The sequence below is a fragment of the Caloenas nicobarica genome, chromosome 8 (assembly GCF_036013445.1).
Source record: "Caloenas nicobarica isolate bCalNic1 chromosome 8, bCalNic1.hap1, whole genome shotgun sequence".
NCBI classification, from domain to species: Eukaryota; Metazoa; Chordata; class Aves; order Columbiformes; family Columbidae; genus Caloenas; species Caloenas nicobarica.
In genome coordinates this window covers 13,132,426-13,148,292 of record NC_088252.1, presented here as the reverse complement: position 1 = coordinate 13,148,292, position 15,867 = coordinate 13,132,426, and the positions used below count along the sequence as shown (strand labels likewise).

The 15,867-nt window shown below is 39.0% G+C and overlaps 1 protein-coding gene across 1 annotated transcript in view; it reads right to left on the bottom strand.

Moving 5' to 3' along the window:
• RASA2 (RAS p21 protein activator 2) overlaps window positions 1-15,557 on the bottom strand; it is a 50,259-nt gene extending 34,702 nt beyond the window's left edge. The window contains exons 1-4 of the mRNA XM_065640102.1: window positions 15,414-15,557; window positions 8,695-8,800; window positions 3,232-3,335; window positions 2,144-2,238 (exon numbers count right to left, since the gene is read on the bottom strand). Of these exons, the coding sequence (XP_065496174.1) occupies window positions 2,144-2,238; window positions 3,232-3,335; window positions 8,695-8,800; window positions 15,414-15,474 (366 nt within the window). The 5' untranslated portion in view covers window positions 15,475-15,557. The remainder of the gene's footprint in view (window positions 1-2,143; window positions 2,239-3,231; window positions 3,336-8,694; window positions 8,801-15,413) is intronic.
• Window positions 15,558-15,867: the final 310 nt, after the last annotated feature.

Below are 15,867 nucleotides of genomic sequence, written 5' to 3'. Positions count from 1 at the left end.
ATGCTTATTAGTAAAGATGATGACAACTAGTGCCAAAGCACTTATGACTTGGTATGGATCTTGTACATTTATAAGCTATATATCACAATATTCAATATACACCTCCACCACTAAGGTACCTGATAGACACACTGCTCATTATACCAAAGTTAGCGTGTATGAAAAACAGGTCAATGGTACACATAAAGTACAGTTTTCTTGAAACAAATTAATATTTTCTAAGGAAAGAAAAAAAAAAAAAAGGAAACAAAAACACCACACAAAACACCAACCAAGTAAATTGCAATGTGTCCCGCACAGAGCCAAAGAACACAAAATATCTCTAAGCCATCCTACTGCCTTGCACCCATTCTGAATTCTGGAGAATACTCCTATGGAGGGAACTAGAGGAAAAAATGTCAACTACATGCATGGTGCCATAAGGAGAAGACCACATCTGAAAACATTTTTTTTCCTCAGACTATTATCTAGCTTTATAAACATTACTGAACTTTTTCTGCACATACATTATGTGAAAGCCTGCTATTTTCAGCCATGTCCCACTGACAATCTTGGGAATCTCCTACGAATACATTTCAGTATAGTACAGCACATCCAAACCAATGAGATTTCATCCAAATATGGCAGATGGGAACTGGTCTCAGCTCTGCTCTTACAAATTTCTTGGAAAAAGAAAGCAGGACAGAGGAGAAACCTACCCAAATGCCCTAACTTAAGGAGAGACTATCACAAAGAATGCACACCTTAGCAGAAAAGGTCATCCATAACTGGAAGTGTCAGGCAGGAAAGTGGTTTACACATCCCAGCCACAGAAAAGTATCAGTTAGAGCTTACATCCCACTGTGAGCTACAAAGCCATGGAAAATTATTTATTTTTATTTCCAGTACATAAGAAATTGCTAAATTTTATTAATGGAATATTATAATTGAATTTTTACACTCACTCATAGTATTGTGACAAAAAATAATCTTTCATTCAATACATTATGACGAGAAAAAATTATAGCAAGCATGACAATATTTAAGCCAAAGCAGAAACTGCATTTCACTTTATATTTGAAAAGGACTTTCTAGAATAGTCAGACTGATTAGATGGAAGAATTGGAAGAAGAGTGAGATGACCTGCAGTTGGACCAGCTGATCTGTAGGTCATTTCCAGTTGAACTATTCTGTTATATTCCATTCTAAGTGGACAAGGACTGATTTTCAACAGATAAAAGAAAGTGGTATTCAGATGTTTCGAAAATGGGTTTTCATGTAAAGCAATCACATGCCCTCCTAGATACCTAACAGTTGCGCGCTAAACTTACAGCTCAGAGATGATTAATCCTGGAAAATAATGTGTTTGCGGTTTTTTTGAGAATTCCTGCACATTTGCCTCTAGTAAAAGTAGACGAAATTCTCCCTACCCAGAAGGGCTTCCAAGTTACTAGAAAAATACAAACACTCCCAAGTCCAAGACTTTTACCCAAGTTATTAGATTTTAATATTTTTTTCAGATTTGCCTGTCACAGCAACAAGGCTAAAAGATACTCAAGAACACTCTTCTGTTTTCTTCTTCAAACCAAAAAGAGAACAGCTAAAACTTCTAGAGCCACCTCATTTTTACATATTACTAGGACAATCCTGTCAGAAGAACATGAACCACAGACCAAAATACAACTCTGAAGCGCAAATTATTCGATACTGAATGCAGAAAGTATTTCAAAATACAATAAATGACCACAGAACAAGTACCTCCAGTTTTGGAGACTTTAACCATTTCACATCGCGTAATCAGCCATAATCTTACCAAAAGTGACTAAAAAACCAAAATGATTTAGTAGTTTCCTCAATCATTCACCTGTCTCAAGTACATAGCTCCTTTTGCACCAAAGATTTAAGATATCAAAATACTGTTAAGTCATTTCCCAAACAGTTGCTTCAAGTCGTCTGCCAGTTTTAAGAATAATAGGGAACAATACAGCCAGCTTAGAAATGCACAATATGCATTATTCTCTAATCAAGATGAAAGACACAACTGTCTCACAAGAATTAGACAGATGCTAACTTCTATCTGCCACAGCTCAATATAAACTTCTACCATTATACGCACTCATCTACATTTAATTTTTGAAATGTAAATGTGCAATTTAATAGTTACCTGAACCTCTGAATTAGAATCAACAGGTTGAAGCATAAACCAGTTCTCTTTTCCTGTGTAGTTGCATAAATCTTCTTTTTTGATTGACACCTTTCCTGGGGGAAAAGAGGGGACAGGGAGAGACAAGAATAAATACCACTTTCATCTGAATAGGACAAATATTTAAATAGATTTGAAGTTTGATTTTTGTGTAAACTCTCTTTTACCTTTTTTTTTTCCCAAGCTCATGATACTATATGAAAAGCTTATGGAAACAAGGAACATGATGCATAAGTGAAGCAGAAAAACAGCTTACATAAAGCCAAGTTAAGTTAATTAAGATGTGTTATCTTGGACATCACTAATACTAAGATTAGGCAAAATAAAGAACAGACTTGTGGCTGGAAATAATATAATAAAGATATGAGAGAACAGTAACGGTGCTGAAGAATGTTTAAATAGGAAACGGAAGGTAGATGCCTTTTGCTCTTCTGATTGCTGTTTGGAAAGCTGTTATTATACCAAATTATCTGGCATCCTGGTGCAAGTTATTTCCTTCCTCAGTTCAAGTAATGTGAAGCCTTCTTCCACAGCAGACTGCTAGAACTTTATAGCAACAGAGCCATTATGTAGTGGCGGGGGGGGAAGGGGGAAAAATATCCACCTCCTGTAAAAGCATTTTGCGGCAATTTATAAGTCACGAAGTTACAGGTTGCACTGACGGAGACAAAAAGTTACCTATAAATAGTTTTAAGAATTATTCCACAATTGCAATTATTGTGGAATTATTCCACAACTCATTCTTTAAAGACCTACAGGTAGGAACAACGATTTAAATATTCCAATGAAATGGAAATGGAGAGAAACCAAATAGAATTTTAGAAAATGTATTGAGACTATAATTATAAGACACACTATTGGCCTAAAAAATAAACATTTTAGTAGAATAGAATAAAGCAAGGAAACAAAATCCTCCTTTAAAAACTTTAAAGGAACATTCAGTTTAAATGCACAATAAGCTGTTTTTAAAAATACATGACTTCGACAATTCTATGATACTGAGAATAACAAAATGTTATGCAAGATGTACATGGTATCCCAGAACTTACCTATACGCAGGTCTTTTTGTAAAACACTTTTATCATAAATGTAGAAGGACAACCACTGGAACGGTCTTGGAATCTCAAAGTAAAACTCTTCCCCAAAATAAGGGCTGAAAAGAAAGACTGAAAGTTAAAATAGAAAAACACTTTACATAATTTATACAGAAGACAAACGCTGAAATGCTACATTTTTACTGCAGTCACAGACCTTGGCTTTTACACCTATACTTATCTGTCATCAAAACTATCCACACCATTTCATTACAAGAACATACAATAACACTGCAAGCTAAAACTTCAAGAAAATGCCTTACGTATTTTCAAAAAAGAAAAAAAAAATCAGAGCGTACATGCAGAAGGCGGTGTATCCTCAGCAATTTTAATTCTGTTCTCCTGTCTTGAAATTATTCTAGTTGGTTCTCTACCCATCACAAATGACTTCTTGAAATACTCAAGTTTAATATTTCTCATTTTTTCATTCAGTACATGATTAAATTACATTAAAACACAATTTATGGATTATTTCACTGACATTTGTTTAGCTCTAACTCCTGTGTCAAATTTGATGCTCAAAGATTCAGACCTGTAAAAACACATAAGCATTAACAACTGAAACAGAGCAGCGAAAAAGAGAAGCACTAATCTCAAATACACATGTTCTCCTGCGTGCTGAAATGGTCGCATTTCTCCATCTAGCAAAGTCAAACACAGTGTTTACAGTTCATTCTACTTAACTGCCATTTGCAGAGCCCTCAACATAAAAAGGCTCTGGGCTCCTCTATGACAGACACATTTCACACAGTGTATCAGTATCTTTACTCAAGGAATTCATACTTCCATTAAACTTAAGGAGTACTTATTGATGCGATCATACCCAGCAGTCAGACCACTGTATTTCAAAAGACTGAAAAAAAAAAAAATTACAATGTCATTTGTGTCACTGCAAGCTGTGAATTCTGAGAATCAAGTGTATCCACAAAAATCCAACCCTGCTATTTTGGAACTACTGGATTCTTCCAGACTTCAAATACTCTCAATTTCAATGTATTAACGTCACCAGAGAAAGGTGCGTAGCTTCATCGAACTAATTTTAGCCTCTGTTTTCTTTCTACAGGAAAGTACTGTAATGACACTTACAAACCCAGAGACAAAGTTGTTTGTTGGTTTTATCTGTTTGTTTCCCAGTAAAGTACCTTTCTGGCACTGTATTGCTACAATCCTTTATTAGACAAATACAAATCAGCTTATGTTTGGGACAATCAGTTCATAGAAATATCTACCCAAAAGGGTATCAGGAAGAACAGGATATCATCCCTACTCTCTTCCCTTCAAAATAATTACATAAAAATCACCAAATGCTTAAGGAGCAATGATTCATTAAAGTTAAAAATAAGAGCTGATAAGTAACTTTAAAAGTGGGGAAAAAACATAGGTGAAAAATCTAGCACTCCAAATTTCAAGAACCAATTTTTAGAAACAAAAGCTTTAACTGCAGGAATTAATTATGAGGAATTTCACAAGTGAAAATGTTTCTTTTGTTCAAACACAAATCTTTTACTATAGGCTTCAGAGCAGACAAATCAGTATTAGCCTTCGGAGTACAGTGAGAAATAATTTAAGAATTCTCAGTTGAAACATTCCCTTCCGGTTTTTCAGCTTCTCACTTTTTTTAAAAAAAATGTCACAGACAACCAATTCAGCTTTGATTTCAAGGGCTGGGTTGTTCTTGTCAGCACCACCACTGAAGGTATAAATTCATGAGCATTACCTTTAGCAGAGGTGCAGCCCTAAGCAGCCTCAATTTCCTTATTACCTTGGCTGCAGACTTTAATTGTATTGACACAATGACTCAGACCAAAAAAAGATGAAACAAAGATTTATTTTAAACTTGAGTCAGTTTCATGATATGGGTGCCCTAACAGCTATATAATAATAGTTGCACCAGTACAAACAAAGAGATATTAATAGCTGGCACTGGTATCAAGAGAAACACTGCTACTAACTCAGCATCAGTCAGACATCCTAAAAGGATCACTGGAGTACAATATACATCAACAACTGTGGATCACTACGTGTTAGGTACCTATTCTTGCTGGATCTATGTAACTCTATGTATCTACTTACAATCAGATCAGTCTGTGATGGAGACTACAAGCAGAGACTTCCAAAAACCTATTTAGCAGCCATATCCTACGGCTAAAGAGAGCAAACTTCACAAGAACGATCAGCCACTAACAATCATTATTTTGACCTCAACAGTACATGAAATCTCAGATTTGGCAAGAAAAAGCAGGTCAATAGTATGAGCATAAATAGAAGGTAATGCATGGTTTTATTCATGTTGATGTGTTTTTCCTTACATGGATTAACACTACCGCCTTATGAACCAGTTGTTGATTATTCTTCAGCAAAGTATGAGGCACTGAGAGAATATTTAAGGTGAAGAATACAAAGGATTAGTAAATAAATTCTTAAGTGGATACAGAACCAGCCGAAGGAGTAAAATATGTTATACCAATGAGGAAGAATTAAAATGTAGAACTTACTCAACCTGTTCCTCAGGGATTCAGTCAGTTTAGTACTTTCATTTGTGACTTTGATGAAACAACTTTAAAAGACTGTGGTGGATACAAAATTAGAAGATGGTGCTAATTCAAAGGAAGACCAGACTGTTATACAGGAAGAACTGGATTACAGTAATACAGGAGATTAAATTTAAATGGGTGACATATTCCTTTGTTCTTCCCTTCCTTGTTACATTAAACTGACAGTTCTATAACAGCCACTGACCAATGCCCCTAGAGCTATCATTTGATAAAAGCAACAGTTATAGCAACAAATAATTAATTTTTGCTATAACCTTGCATTCACATGAAGTTCAGTTTGAAAAAAATAAACTTAATTTAGTTTAAATTAAAAAATGCAGCACACACATACTGCAACCCCTCCCCATCCCAATTCCTCATATTTGACCACAGATATCTGAGGCAGCTCATGGATTTTCTCTAAACTTTCCAAGGGAAAAAAAAATTATTTCTTCAGAACCCACAGAAATCCCACACCATGTCAGGAAATATTTAGTGAGCCATAGTCAAAATACTGTTCTTTCACTTCAGTATTAATTCATGGCTTTGTAAGTTTGAAAAGTCATTTGCTTCACATCTGCACTCTAACAACAGCCCCAGTGCTGGTGGAAGCCCAAATCTATCTGCACATTTTTAAAATACATTTCTTCATTAGTTTTCAGTCACTGCAGTCAAAGATCATTTTAATTCTAGTGATAACTACTTCCACAGATATTTGACTAGCTGATGTTCGTAGAATGCAATTTAGATTACAGCCAGTATAAATTTGCAACACAATATGGTGACAAAAATAGACTATGAATTACCTGTATAAGAAAAAACAAGTAAATAAAACAAAGCAATTAAATTCTAAGTTGTATTTATGACTAAAATTATATTGTGCTACACCTTACTGAAAAGCAATTTACAAAGTTTTCAGACTAATAAGAGATCAGAGCTTTTATCTTCCCTTCCAGTACCTTTAAGTTAGTACAGTATTCTAGCTCAACACAGTAATAAGCAACAAGATGGTATAATCAAGTTTTTGGAACAAGTGTCAGCCTTCATAACTGCATACACACTAGTAATCAAGTATAAGCATGCAACTCCAGTTGCTGCTAATACAGGATGACTTATTTCATTACATCTCATCAGTTTGTACAGAACCCTACTTATGCTTTGAATCTAATTTAATGCAGCCATAATTCAGAAGATGAAGGAGTTCCCTATGAAGTCAGTGGAGACAGAAAGGCACCTCCAGGCAAAGAGTGATTCAGAACACTGACTTTTAACTCCTAATAAAATGTTCTCAGCTTCATATCACCTGAAAATCCTCCATTTGAAGGGAAGGATGTGTGTGTGTGTCACTTAAGACTCACTCCCCAACTGTTGTTTTGTTATAGTGAGATTTTTCTTCCTTTCCTCGGTAAAGTACTAATGGCACCGTTTTCATTTAAACAAGTTTCAGATAAAATTCAGTACTATTTAAAACAATTTTGATCGATCTAAGGTGATTTACCGTATCAAATGTTTTATTATGCAGTTAATACTTATTTTATTATCAGGTGGTAAAAGCAGATAAATTCAATCATTCTTAAACTGAATATAATAAAAACATCTGCGTAAACATTAAATGTAACAGGTCTTGTTTCTACGTATAGTGACTTTTAGGGTTTCAATTATTAACAGGTCAAAAATCAGACAGCAAAGTCTGTTGGGCTCCCCTCCACTCAAACTACTATTTGAAGGCAAAATTTTAAGTTTCTGCTTTATCAATAGAGTCTCTTCAACATTCTTCTCTAAAGGATTACTGAACTGAGTTTGTTTTGGTAATTGATCTCAATTTCAGCCAGTTAAATTCTGAATATTTTCTGGATCTCACTATAGCGGTTACAGATCAGGAGGATGAGCAATATATTTCTTCCTGATTGCATGTTAACAAAAGCATAAGGAGGCTACAAAACAATGTTTTGAAAATGTAAAATTCCCTGTTTAAATTTGTCATATGAGCAGTATGTTGGTCCTCACCTGGAAACATCTAGAGATGGCTCAAAGAACAAACACTAATAATAAAACCACTGGAAAAAACAAGAATCAGGAAAATTTTCAAAAGTTTGAACAGGCTTTCTGGGTTTTAAGAAGAAGGTTTAATGCCTCCTCCAGATAACAGTCACTCAGATATTCTGAATAATTCAGCTGCAACAATGCCTCAGTGTGGGTCACCAGCAAATTTAAAGCTTTGAGACATAAAAGTGCCTACACTGCTGCACCTATGTTATCATGACTCTTTTGTTCGATTGCTTTAAGGCCCTAAAACAGCAGCACAATCTACCACTAAGCACTGCTCAGGCAGGCAAAGCAAGACATTCTGTGCCAGTACAGCTTATAGTGCCCAAAACAAGAATTTCAGGAGAACACGAGGCCTATTCAAGGGGACATCCCACAGCGCACAAAAGTCACACATGGAAAAGCTCCAGTTCCTTCATTCTAGAAACAGGTTTTACAAGACCGACACTAAAAGCAAAATTCCACTTATACAGACCAACATGTCAGAAGTAGGAAACAACATGGAGAACAACTAACAAGCAGATTGCTTTCCCTTGAAAACCACCTGGCAAGAAAAAGAATGTTATGCTGCTCAATGCAACAGAATAAAGTAATAGTGAAATATGTTTTAGCATGCTTCATTTTAAAAACCACTGTTCTACTCACAAGCCTCGATTTTGTCTTATTTCAACTACTCTCATGATTTACACATTGCTGTAACATTTCTGAGTAGTTGCCACAAGTCAGCTTTCAATTGAAAGAGGTATAAGCAAAACCACATGCACATTGATACATATCTTGTTTTTATTCTGAACTGAGGCAGTCTTGCTTATCATCTCCATTTAAAAATTAAGCTTACCTTAAAGATTTTTCAACTACTTGTGTACGGAAAACTTCTTCTTGGTCCAAGTTGATGGTACAGAAAAAGTCTCTCATTTTGTTGGGTACTAAGTGTTTGGCGTCATCTGTAAATAAAAAAAAAAAAACCTGTAAATATTGAGGGGGAAGAACCCACAAAGTATTAGGCATAAGAATTTTACAGTTTTGATGCATGTCCAAAATTTACTTTTCCATTCGGTTAGCATGCATTTCCACATTTGTTTTCAATTCACAAGATCCAACAGCGAGCAGGAATTGCTCCATCCAGCTCCACCAGGAATGAGAGCCAACAGGAGCAGGATGGCGCTGACTCACGGCCATTGCTTCCTGCAGCACCTGTACTTTCCCTTGAGAGGGCTCCTCTTGGGCTTGACCCCGAGCAGCCTGCTAAACCCAAGAAGCTCACAGCCTGAGGTGATATGGCACTAGGTCATAAGACCAAGACATGGTCTGGCTGAGCTATTGTTCACTTCGTATTTTCTCTGCAAATGTTTTGGCTAAAGGAAGCTGATTAATAAGAACTTACCGATCAAATCTTTATTTCATTTTCCACAATGAACAGCTGATTTTAAGTTGACTGATACATTCTCAAAGGTTCAGCTATAAGCACCGCTTATTTTTTTCTGTCTAGTCTAGTAGAAAACAGAAAATCACCTACTGACTAAATGCAACATGCATAAGAACAAGTAGAAAAGGAAGTTTCTAATGAGACAGGATGCTTGCCAACACAGGAATACGAAGATTTGCTGGGTATTGAGTCTAAGCCACTGCAATAACACATGCTGGACAACAGGCAGCCCTTTTAGAAAATGGTTACTTTTAAGTAGTTACAGCTAAAACCAGGTCCCAATGCTCAAATGGGAAAGCTGTTCCAAAATCTGAATGTCAAAGATATCTACATTCATCTACAGCAACACTGTCCTTTAGCTTACAGTTATTTCCCACTGGATATTTCCTTCCCCTCTGCATGTTTTTGAAGACTGCAAACAGATGCTTTTCACCATTCATTCTGCTAAAAGAAACAAGACAAGCTTTTCTGGTACTCTCATATGAGGGGTTCCTAATCAGCAAGTAGCCGCTCTCTGTCCCTGTTCCACTTTCATTGTTATATAATATTAAACACAGGCAATCAGAACTATATTCTGCATTAGGTCTTAACCAGAACCTTTTACAGTAGCGTTCATCCTTACCCGCTACTGGAAATACCTCTACAAACAAACTTGGAATCAACATCATCTAAACTTTTTATAAGGTATTAAAAAGTAATAGGATGAAAACTACACCAAAGTACCGAGTTTTAATTACTTATGTCTGAATAACATAACATCTCCACTTTCAAAGACCACAGCTTGAAACTATATTTGAAGTGCCATACATATGTTCCTTTTCAAAAAACTGCAGTTATGAGGCACAGTAGAGTAAGCTTTATTGTCCATACTGTTAAGATGTAAAAATCAGAATTTTGGTTTCTCTCTCTTTCCCACCCCCCCTCCTTTTTTTTCAGGTTAAATAGATAATTACAGTCTTGAAAGTTAAGTAAGTAATGCCTGGGGCTGGAAAGGCTACCACAACTGTGTCTGAACAGAGAACGTGACAGTTTAACAGGGACAGAGCCTGAACTTGGTGCATGATGTTTTCTGAGTCAGGGAAATGTACACGGATGGAAAGCATGAACAGATGCTTAAGTAACTTCCACAGTTAAAACTTGTGCTCTCAGAAGAGTCAACGAGCTCTTCATCAGTTTGGGTGTGGGAGAGGAGGAAGTCTACATATTATTTTTAAACACCACACAATGTTGACAGATTGAGAGGCTGAACATTGCCTTAAAAAAAAAATCTATTTTAATGAAACATACAAAAGAAAATACAAAAATAAATTAATGAAAGAGGCCAGTAATTCCCAGAGACTTCTGATACTGTAGTTTGTAATTAATAAGCATGAACTGAATATATCTGTTGTTCCTGATAAGAATATTTGGGTTTTAGTTAATATTCTATAGCTTTGCCATCCTATTTTTACCTAAAATATTTAAGATATAACATTACTCGAATGGCACTGTAAAGGCATTGTACAGTGCACTTTGAAAGGAAATGGCAATTATTATAGCTTCATGTCTTCTTAAAAGAGTAAAAATTAAATATTTCTACATAATTCACAATGTTTATGCCTATTATACTGCAGACTTCTTGTATGAATAGAAAATTTATACCCAAGGGAATAGAAAAAATAAAAGTTTTGATTTTCTAATGAGATTTAAAACTTTATTTTTTAGCCCAAGTGTTTAGTTTTAAGGCACAAACAAATTTATTGAGGTTTGGGGGGGAAGGGGGGATGATTCTCAGTTCTGAGTTAAAAATAACCTCAGAGAACTTGTCAGGCGAAGTACACAACATGAGATTTCATATCTTTCCAAACACCTCTTAATATCTGTGACTGTGGGAGACTTTTCAGCCATGTAGTGATCCAACTCAGAATTCTAAGAAGCTTCTTTTCTTAAGCAACAAAAAAGTACAAGTCTTTGATTGATTACACTGCCTTACTTTTCCCTCAAAAACCTAAGGCTATAATGGTTGCATAAAAATCAAGTATGAACAACACCAGATACCTGCTTGAAAGTTTAGGTTTTCAGTGCATTCATCAAGTATGCGATTCTGAATTCTGAAGACCACATATATTTCACTGTTCAAAGGATGCAAAGGAAAAAAGGAAGCGAGAGAAGCCTATTGAAGAAATACACACCAGTGTTTTCCAAGAGTTTGTTTAGGAAGTGGAAGTAGTATGAATGGCTAGTCAGAAGCACTAAATGAAGTTGTTTTGGGGAGAAGAGAAAAATTAAACACATTTTAGATCCGTGGAACTACATTTCAAGGCTCTTCACAGAGGCTGTCCTTTAAAACTACATAGTGTGATACCTAAATTTGCCGTTCAAATGGTGAAATGTGCAAGTGATGAAACAGCAGCAATAACTGACTTATTTATTTCGTATCAACCATATCAATTCACCAGTTTCAGTCACCAGACTAACTTAGACCAGAAATTATTTTTAAATGACACAGTTAAGTAGCCTAATTCAATAGGGAAACCATGAAATGCATCACTGAAATAATAAACATCAACCTTTTTATTTTGAAAATATAGAAGTTCACAATTGCAGTTAGTTACCTGACTTCTAAACTAACTCTATTGCCACTCAACTACTTTGGGAAAATAGCAAAAAAATAACAGTGGTACTTAAAAACAAACAAACAAACAAACCAAAAAACCCCCATGCTTTGGCCAATGATGCATATTGGTTTGGCTCTAAAATACTTAGAAAATATTGTTTAGGTTCTCTATATAAATACCTAGTAAAACCTCACTTCAAGATAAGATTAGATCAAACAAAAGTGAAAAGCTGCAATGATAATAAAAACTCAAGTGTTAGAGCAATAGGAATTCAGGTGTACGACATTTAACAAATTTGAACTCCTCACATTATTTTAATGTTATGAGTTAGTAATAACAGAGCTAGTAATAACAGCAGTGGAGCAACCCATCGAATTCAATGGTTCTGTCAAACTCTCTTGCCTGCACATCATTTATTAAATGTAGACACTACATGAAAATATCAAGTTAAAGCTTGTTCATTGTTAACAGTTTATCAGAAACTGAGCAAAAGCCAGAGGTGGGATACATAAATGCTATCTGCAATATCCTCCGTAACGAGTCAAAGTGCGCAATTAGCATACACCCTCTGACAGGGACCCCAAACAAAGAAATTTAGAAGATGTCAAGGCACAAAAACTCCAAAGTATTCGCTTCACAGGACTAAACATATCATATAGCAACAATGAGATTCACTCCAGGAGCATGGCATAATCTGAGATAACCACGCAGTGTTAACAACTCAGTGCAAGAAGTCCGGAAAAGAATGTGTCCTGAATTTTGTCAAATGAGCTCTGGGAGACCACACAGACATCTTCCAAGTGCTCCACCAAGACAGGTTTCAGCAAACTCACTAAAAACCAAAAGAAATAAAATCACCACCTAAAAACGTACTACTGTATGTCATAAAGGGGAAAGAGAAGCTAGATATACAGCTTAGAACACTACACTATGAGATATGCCTAAACTGACACCATATCCACGTACCATTGTAAAGTGCTTTTGTCATCACTATGACACAGAAACTAGAGCCACCAATACAAAAGAGTCGTCATAAAGAAAAGAGAGGCCTTCAGTGAATTTCTGGTGGAAATCCGCTAAAGTGTAATGCCACATTTTCAAAAAATATTACGGGGTCTTAAGCTGGTAAGACCAATTCACCTTGCCTCTTGAGAACAGGAGGCAGGAGACTGGCTGCAAACACTGGTAAACCAAAAAACAGAGAGTACCAGGGACTGTGCATGTTTTCCTCCTCTGTTTTTTCACTGCTAGGTAAGTAATAGCAACTTAAGCCACCTTTAAGTATATACCCCAACTCTAAACCTGTAGTGATGATTTGTATAACATCACTAACTTTAAATTTTACCATCTATTTGTGTATTGTAAAACAACAATCTAAATAAGAGCTTACTACAGATGGTGTTTTCTATACATGTACAATTATACAGAACTGACACTACCTCATTAAAACTACCACGCTCTCTCACACAACACATATAAAATAAGTCAGTGTCAAGTCTTGTAGCAGCTTAAATGCCAACAAAGCTTAGACACAGAAACGTATTCCACTTCTAAGAAACACGTTACAAGGCATTCTTACAGACTATGAACATTAACTTCCCGAAGTGAGGTCTGCTGCTGCTAAGCCCTCTAGATCCAGGGGAATTACATAATTACATTTGGTTATTATTGTTCATTCACAAGGTTTTCCCCTAAAAAACACATTAGTAAAATACTAGCAAGAAGTGAAAATAAAACAGTATGTGCTGCGCAAAGAAGCCAAAAGTGCATCTAGGGATCTGAGGGTTCACAACCTTCCACAGTATAACTACCTCATCATCTTTGTTTAAACAATGGGTTTGTTTCGTTAGAATAAACAAGTTGGTTTACAAAGAGATTTTGACACTGTTTTAAGACATGTCTCTTATTGCAGCTATTACTTCCACTCATTTTACAAATGGGCTCCTACAGTTCTTACAAGGTCCATCTTTGGCAAACAACTTCTTATGTATTTCCTAGGAAGCAGGTCATAGTCCTTGGTTTACCGTCACTTTTGCCAGGTAAATGAACATTCAAAGTTACGATACAACTGCAGGCTCAATCCAGAATACATAAATGGGACAGCTAAAATTAGTTTCAACGTAAGCCTCAAGACATTTTGGGTTTTCTCTTTTAATGTTTAATGGAAGAGCTTTATCAGGTTCAAGTATCACAAAATGTAAAATTCTTTGAATGTTGTGTTGTCCAGTATTGACAAAAACCTCATGATAAAAGTTAGGAAGCAGAGTTGTGTCAATAAATAAGTCAGCTTCAGTCATAACTGCCTTAGCTCCAAAATTAACAGCTTTTTCTTTTTAAGGGCAAGCTGATATGTATTATTTCTGTGCTAACTGCTACCAACACAAGATCTCAGTAAGCGTGTGCTCAGCCTTGCCTAGTCAGCATGCAATCACTCTCTATCCTTTACGCTGGAACAGTCATACCTCCAGCTACACTCCATGCAGTCTCCTGTTTTCATGACCTAGTCTTCTATTTACTGAAGACACATTCAAGTCTATACTGCCTTACGATATCCAAGTAAACACGACTCCATTCCTCCACCAAAATCTAGTCCTTCAAAAGCTTTTCACAACCGGTTCTCAGTCCCAGCGCCATGCCCAATTCAACTTGTTTTGCTTCATTCTCAAAAAAGTCGATCGGCCGCGTGAGAAAGGAAATAAACGGGTTGCATCTGAATGGTATGAATGTGTTTCGCTACCTCTCAGGAAGCCGCTGCACATCCTGTTTCCCCCGTGCTTTGAAGCGCTCCCCGCCGCCCCACGCCGCGCTTCCCTCCCCGGCCCCTCCTCCCCAGCTCATCCTTCGGCTTCCCACGTTACTGAGTGTACAGGTATTTTTAGTCAGCACTTCCTAACCACCAAAATAAAGTCACCAGCCCCTCTCTGCCTCCCTCTCACTCGCACACAAGCTACACAAAGAAACAGAAGCATTAATGACCGTTTCCAGAACAGCACGCTACCACCAACTTCCTGCACATCAATAATTTCGCAATTTCTGCTTGACAAACAGACTCCGATGCCCGAGGTCTGGACGGGAGGGGGCATTTCTGCTCGCCCGCCGACTCGAAGAAGCCCTAGGAGCACCGAGCGCCCCCCAGCTCCTCCGGGGCTCCGACGGCCCCGCCGCATCCCGCCCTCCCGCCCGGCCCCGCCGACCCCGGCCCCGCCGGCACGTGCCGGCCCCGCCCGCCACAAAGCCCCTTCCCGGCGCCGCCTCAGCGCGGCCCCGGCCCCCCGGGGGTCTCTCTCCTCGCCGCCCGGCCCGGGGGCACCGCCGTGAGGAGCTGCCGCCCCCTCAGCGCCCCCCCCGCCCCGCGCACCACGGCCCCAACGGCCGCCGCGCGAGCGCCCGCCCGTCCCGCCGCGCGGCGGGAGAGGGAACGGCCACCGGAGCGGGGCGGGAGAGGGAACGGCCAGCGGAGCGCGGCGGCCCCGGGCGCCCGCCCGGCCCGGCCCGGCCCGCCGCAGCCGGCGCCGGGCACCGCGCCGCACTTACAGATCTTCCCCCGAAGGTTCTGCAGCACCCGCACCTCGTCGCCGCCGTCCCCGGCCGCCATCGCGCCAGCGCCGCCGCCTGCGCAGTGCGGTGCGCCGCGGGGGGAAGGGAGCGGCCCGGCCCGGCCCCGCCGCACGCCCGCCAGCCGCCCCGCCCCCGCTGGCCACCGCCCTCGGGGGCACCAGAGACCGCAGCGGGGCGGGGGGCGGCGGGGCGCATGCGCGCTGGCTGCCGCCTCCCAGCAGGCCCTTGCGCGGCGGTTCCGCCCTCGCTGTGGCCGCGCGGGGCCCGGGGCTCGGTCCGGGCGGCTCCCGCCGGCGGGCCCGGCCCGACGGGGTCTCGCTGTTCCGTTCCCGCCTCCCGCGGTGCCCCGCGGTCTCGGCCGCTTCCGCAGCTGGACCGCTCCATGCCTTTGTGTGCCCCGCACAGGGGCGCAGGGGCTGGAATCGAGGCG